This window comes from Molothrus aeneus, chromosome Z (assembly GCF_037042795.1).
Source record: "Molothrus aeneus isolate 106 chromosome Z, BPBGC_Maene_1.0, whole genome shotgun sequence".
NCBI classification, from domain to species: domain Eukaryota; kingdom Metazoa; phylum Chordata; class Aves; order Passeriformes; family Icteridae; genus Molothrus; species Molothrus aeneus.
This window is the reverse complement of record NC_089680.1, coordinates 46,231,552-46,238,557: the sequence shown is the minus strand read 5'-3', so window position 1 is coordinate 46,238,557 and position 7,006 is coordinate 46,231,552. Positions and strand designations below refer to the sequence as shown.

General features: G+C 39.9%; 1 protein-coding gene across 1 annotated transcript; it reads left to right on the top strand.

Moving 5' to 3' along the window:
- Nucleotides 1-5,883: 5,883 nt before the first annotated feature.
- On the top strand, nt 5,884-6,699 carry LOC136569419 (tetraspanin-3-like). The gene has a single exon (XM_066569810.1). The coding sequence runs from the start codon at nt 5,884-5,886 to the stop codon at nt 6,697-6,699; it is 816 nt and encodes a 271-aa protein (XP_066425907.1).
- Nucleotides 6,700-7,006: the final 307 nt, after the last annotated feature.

Here is a 7,006-nt window from a genome sequence, read left to right as displayed (position 1 = left end):
AAAAGGTAATAAAAATAAATTCTCTTGTATAGTCACTATAAAACCTGGTATGAGATGAACATTAGGTTTGATACAGATATACTTACTGCTATGCCAGTAAAAAGAGACAAGGACCCTATCAAATACACCTTTTACTTTCACTTGGCTAAATTTTCAGCTGTCTTGTAGGCTGAAAACATTCTTTACTAATATCATTCTTAGTGGAAAAATGTGACCTTTAAACAATTATTTAGATTAAACCAAAATTAATATTCTAATTGATAGATTTCCCCCAGTCAATCAGCTGAAGAAGAACCTACACCTTGCAAAATATTACCAATGAGTTAATGAAGACAGTCTGCACAAATTCCATTCTTTTGTTTAAGTTCCCATTACAGGTCTAAAGAGGTCTGCAAGCTGCTCACACCAAGATAATCCAATGATCTCAATTTAAAGAAGTTGCTGTATGTGTCTTTGGACAGAACAAGTACTTCAGAAGTAGTCCTAGGCTCATAACATCATTGCTGCTACAATGTTTTTTTTTTTAATCCTAAATTGCTGCTCAAGTGAAAATGTAATCAACAATTTTTTGCATGTGATCATGCTGAATCTCGCCTCTATAGCCAAGTTTGAGTACAGGATTCAATAACACTCAAACAAGGACATCACTGCTGCAGTTTTCTCAAGAAAAAAACTGATATTGAGTCCGGAAATGAGTCTAGTCATTTGTAAAAGTACCTCTGTAATTTAGGATGCTGAGACTGACTGATCTTAAGATTTATCAGAAAATTAATTTGAAAGACCTGTATCAGGTGATGTATACAGATTTTAAAGTACCAATATGAAAAAAAGATTTCCAAATTTTTATTCACATCTTACTGCTTTATGGCTGCGCAGTTAGATTCATTCACTAGTTGGGCAAAAGTTCACAAGTAGAATGCTACATATTGCTAAGATCTGAGTTTTCACATGCAATACAATGGAGAAAACTGGCTCAGAAGGGCTCCAGCCCAATGTTTCATGAAAGACTTCTCTTGAGGAAAAAGCATTCTACAAGGATTCCATTTTCTGAGGAGACACAAAGAACAAACTTTACTCATGAGAAGTTCTGACAAGTTTTAGTGTCTTGTCAGGTCTTCATAACTTCCAGATAACGTATGCAGGCACTCCTCACTTCCTTCCCGAAGAGAAATCTGTCAGCTGAACAATTAAAGGGCCTATATTTCAAATTAAAGGTCTTTTTATAACTTCAGAAAATTACCAGAAACCTTGCATATGTTTTCAAACACAAATGAGAGTACTGCATTCACATAATACTATTGTAGCTAGTGATGGTAGAAAACGATCAAAACCAAGTCACAAAATACTTTAAATGTCAAGGTGACTTGAATTCCATGATATTCAGCCCTTTCTTAATTTTTTGAAGGTTTTACAAAGTACCATTTCTTCAAATCTGTTTTTATTACTAACTGCAATAAAGGCAATCAAAAGAAAAGAAGTTCCCTTTTAATTGTAATTTATATTTTTCTTTTGCCATTCTGTGTCTTTTAAAATGTTCTCCAATTTTGGAAGGGACAGAAATATGGAAAGTGATTTTTTTCCCCTCCTTTTTTCATAGTTTGATATTCTGTATTCATCCAGTCACAAGGTATTTCATAGAAATTACAGACTGACAAGCAAAAAAAAGGAAGGGAAAAATAAAATTTAACAAGAAAAAAGGAAAAGTCTTTTAGTCTGCATTTTTTATGTTCAATTCATAAAAGGAATGAAAGAGGGAAATACATGAAAACACCAAACTCTTGACATTTGATTTTGAATATTTTCAACACCAGTGAATGTGTGGAATCTTAAAAGGAAAACCAAATAAAAGCCTGAAAACATTTGATGTGCTTCCTCAATCACAAAAAGGGTACTTTTGGTGTGGCAAATGGAGCCAGGGTAGACAACTGACAGACTTGCATTCAAACACGTCAGTAATGGTAAATCAGTTCTTGAGTAGAGTACATTTTCTCCATGAATAGGAGCTGGTAGTCATACCTCTGTTTGCTTCAAGCTTTCCATGGGAGGTATCAGTCTCATGCAAGGCAATATCATCTCACTTTGGTTACTATGGAAACCGGCTGTGCATGGCTGCAACTGTAGGCACTGGGTCCAACCAGGGTTTTTTTATCTTTTTCCATTTGGGCTGCCTTAATGATCTTGTAATATATGGCATGTTGCATAAAACAGTGTTCTTTATTCTCAAAGAAGCAATGCACTTTGCAGATTTCAGTGTTTTAGAAATGGCTTTCCAGTTGGTACCCAGTCCTTCTGCTGCGTGGAGTTTTGAGTGCCTATTATAGCTTGATCCAGAGGAAACAAAGGTTGGTTTTGGTTTCCTTCTCCCCTCCCCCCACATATTACTATTTAATTTTTGCCACTTTACATGCAGTCACATGCAGTCAGGGTTTTTCTTGGAAAGTGGACAAAATCAGTGTGAATTCTCTTTGACTTGGGAAAGATGTACTGCCAACACCAGCAGAAGGATTTGGACCAGTGAAAGGAGGAGTGATACCACTGATACCCATTTACACTTTTTCTGGATTTGCCAGCCCAATTGGGTGACACACCAGCTGCCACCCAGTGCAGGTGTCAAGAAGGTATGTAGTAGGGGGGAAGCTTAATGTAAAAGTAGAGTTGAGGAAACTGATAAAAACCACTGTTTTTTAGAATGGTTTTAAAGGTTTAAAGAATGATTTTTTATCTTATGCTATGTGTGCCTTAATCTAACAAGGCCTTTAAAAGTTCAAACTCTCAAAACAAAACCCCTTCTGACTGCTTTAAATAGATTTCACCATCTACAACTTCATCTGTACATGGGCTACAGGGGAAGTAGCAGCTGTTTTACACAGGCAGCTTGGGGTTTGTCTGTGCCACTGGGACACTTGAAGCAGTTCCTGAGGGTATGGCTTTGAGATCCTATATCTTTTTATAGGAGGCCTGTAAGAGGCTTAGAAGATTGTCTAGTCTGGTCTAGTGAAAGGTTTCTTGCCTGTGGCAGGGGTACTAGAATGCAATAATCTGTAAGTTTTCTTCCAACCCAAACCATTATGTGACTGTGATTCTAAGATGGGCTTGTGTAGCTATAGCCTAATGCCATGGTCACCTCTAGACTTTGTCTTGTTCACACAAGCCTGAACAGAGTGAACAAGATGGCCTAGCTGGCCATCTTGATGTGAATTGTTGCCCCTTACAGCTCAGCTAAGCTCCCTGATCAATCTGTATGACAGCCTGTGTCATCCAAAATGAGTTTAGTCAGCTGCCTACAAGGCACAAACACAACTTTGACTTGTATGGCTCTCTGGTCCCACTCCTGGAGCCAGATGGAATGAGCTTCTCTGACCTTCTGGGCACATCAGAGCTGTTCAATGTCAGTTATAGCTTTCTAGAGCAGTGAATGCAAAAAAAAAGTATACTGTTGACATTTTATTAACTTGAAGGATTATACTTTCTGCAACATTTCAGAAAATAGTTTATCTATGGTGTATTATCTGTTACACCCGCATTTGAATTTCAATACTCATCAGTTCATAAGCAGGAACAACTTCAGAGAAAACAGGGACAGCATTTATCATGTTGTGCTGTTTACCACTGTAAAGAAAACAGAGGAGCATTCCTATTCTGTCATACCTATATTCTCTTTGTCACATTACAGTCTCCTGATGGATAGCTTTGCACACTGCTTTTTCAAGTTTTGTCCACACATACAGGAAAAATGACTTATCACAAAGGCAGTGCTACTGAGGGTGCCAGTTAGTCTTTTGGTCACTTCAGAGACCAATTCTGTTTTTCTTGTCCATCATCTTACATTTTGAGCAGAAGCTTTCTTTTTCTGAGTGCCTATGCATTGCATAGCAAATAGAGGGTGAGGGGTTTTAGATAGCTCTGCCAATATTCGTCACCACTGCTGCAATTTCCTCTTTCATGCTGCTGAGTGTGGTCTATTTCCCCAAGGACACTGAGACCTCTCACCTGGGCACTGGCTCCCAGTCAATGTTTAGTGTTGGTGCTTCTGATTCCCGTGTTGAACTGGTGGTCTGGTATGATCTCTGGCCCATTTGTTCTGCCATGAACACAGAGATGTAGAATCAGCTAAATGGAAGTTATGTTGTAACTCATTTCTTAATATCTCATTTAGCTTTATGGGCACAGGAAAGTGCAGAAAGGAAAAGAGGTAGGCTGACATGCTTTTGTTCACAAAGCTTGCAAGCTAAAAAACAGTAGTTGGTACACATCACAGTATTTTCTGATGTATTTCTGATATGTTTCCTCACGCATTTCTGATATTTTTTTTCTGCATTGTGGAAAAAAAATCAGTGTAGCTTCCATGTGTGTACAGATGTGAGGGGGAATTCTGTTGCCCCCCTTCCCCATCTCTCTGATGCAGAAGACAGAAATCAGGGAAAAAAGCATTCAGGAGACTAAGTGAATGGCAGCAAAACCAACACAGCAGGAGGGCTGGGGGGGTAGCAGCAGGTGGAACAGGAGAGAGGACAGACACAGACATCAGAGAAGGAAGACACACATTTAGGAGCAGCTTTGAAAGAAGGATTTTGTTAAGATTTAACAAGTTAATCACTGCATGCTAATTACTGTTAATGAAAAGATTCAAAATAATAAAAGCAATTTATCTCATTCCAAAATAATTAGCCTTAATAACTTGTTTGTACAGCATATAGAAAGAGATTTTGATGGGAATCCGCCCAACATCTGTGTATGCATACTGTATATATCAGCAATAGGTTCTTGTAAAATGTCTGACAGATGTGGGATCATCAGCTTTGCTGAGACTTTAACAGGGTTCCAGGGATCTGAGCACCAAATTATTCTGATTTTCTGTCAGGTTTGCAGGTGCTCATGTTTCTGAAAATTAGGATCATCTCTCTGTACTCTCCCTTATATATGTATGTTGCATTAGTCATGCTCTATGTCTTGGGAAGCCAAAGAGACCTTAAGGGGCATCATCAGCATGATTACAGAATCACTGCTGGGCTTGGGGTCTGCCTTCCTGGCACCTGTGGCAAGATTTATTTGGGTTTCCAATCCTGCATGGCTCATGCATACCCCAAGTTTGAGCAATAATATTCTTCTGATAATGCTGGCATCAATTCCCTTTGTTATTATTATGAAGTGATTTAGCTGGTGTGTAGTTCAGTTTCTTTACACACAAGGAAAAATTAATATAGCACTTACTGCCTCTTGTATTCAGTCATAATAGCAGTCAGATCACTGGTAAGGCAAGCTGAGGGGTAAAAGTGTGAAATAGCAGGGATTTCTCATCCAGGTGTCTTGAGTAATTGAAGCTATCTACAGAGAAGTCTTGCTGAGTAAAAAAGGGCAGAATATTATTAACATCATTATGGCCCTTAAAGCACTGAATGAATGATAAAGGTGTTGAGGAGGATAATAAGTCTAGGTGAGTATCACCTGTGGAGATTCCTTATTGCATAACTCTGCTTAAACCAGAGCCATTTGTTGATGGCTCTGACTTGCCCATATGTTGCCATCCTGGCTACTGCTGGAGAGTTGGGCAGTCCAAGTAATCTGAACAAGCAGTGCTTGCTACCACTTTGAATATTCCTCTGCATTTAGGTCTTCCACACATGAAAGGAGTGCAGCCTTCTTCCAGCTGTCCTCCTTCAAGTGCAAATGTCTCCAATGACAGCAGTGTAAGGGACCCCCCCATAGCAAGCTGCAGCAGTATGTGATCAAGCTGATGCAGGGCACAGTCTTTGTCCTAAGGAGCCTTATCTGAGTTGCTCTCTTGCAAATTGTTTTTAGGTGGAGATATCATCTGCTGCACCTGGATAAGTGGGGTTGAAGCCTCTTAAATGCTGATGAGGAGGATTAGCTGGAGTGAGCAGAATGGGGAGAGTGAGGGCTGTGATGGTTCTGCCTTCCTTGTGGTGCTATGAGGATGCTTACTCTAGGTCCTTTGCTCGATCTGTGCTGGGGTTCCTAGGCTTCATATTCTGGGGTACTGCTGTAGCTCTGATGCTTGGTGGAGTTTCAGTGATCCTGATGTTCAAGAACTACAGATATTTATTTCAGGAGCCTTATTTGTCTCTCCCTGGTTGGTTGGCTCTTGTAACTGCACTTGCATTGCTACCTACTGGAGTTTTGGCTGCCTCTATTTCTGTTAAGTGTTCCCGCAATCAGCAAGGGACTTTTATGTACTTGCTGCTGCTCCTTCTTTGCTTAGAAATGTCTTCAGCTGCTCTGGCACGTTCCTACTGTGTTAGGACAGCTGCTCAGCTGGAAAGTGCTATCAGTTACCTTGTTCACCAGCACAACTGGACATGCTCTCAGGATCCTGGAAACAGTGCTGTGGATGTGATACAGAGGAAGCTGCACTGTTGTGGGGTCCACAACTACACGGACTGGCTAAAGGCATCATCTTTGTGTCATCCAACTTGTGTCCCTGAAAGCTGCTGTAAGGAGAATCATTCTCTCTGCACGGGAGACTTAGGCCATGTGGAGCAGCTCTCTGAGGAAGGCTGTCTAAAGAAGCTGAAAGACCAGTTGTGTTTTTCCATGCTGTACATTTTTTGGTCTTGTACTGTGCTCAGCATCCTGGAACTCTTGGCTGCTGTCAGCAATGGCATCCTCATGAGACGTCAGCCATTATGTGAACTTCATATTCTGGACTCATATATCTTCTCACAGGACTATAGGTACTAGCTGCTTTGCTGGACCTGCTACATGTTTCCTTGGCTTTTTACTACTTTGTTGTTGCATTGGAACAAAATTTAAAAAAAAATTGCATAAATAATAATAATCATGAATCAAACTAGTTGATCACTGCTGGATTTTTTTTTTCTTTAGTGTCATGATCTTAGATCAGTTTTCCCACAGTTTTTTTTTCAATAAGCATTCTTTATGTGAAAATCTTCTGGGGACAAGTCTTCAGTGTGTGCAGACACAAAACCACTGTATGTGAGTGCAGGGGAAGCAGTAAGAAAAGGTGTATCTGGCTCAGGGCAACTTG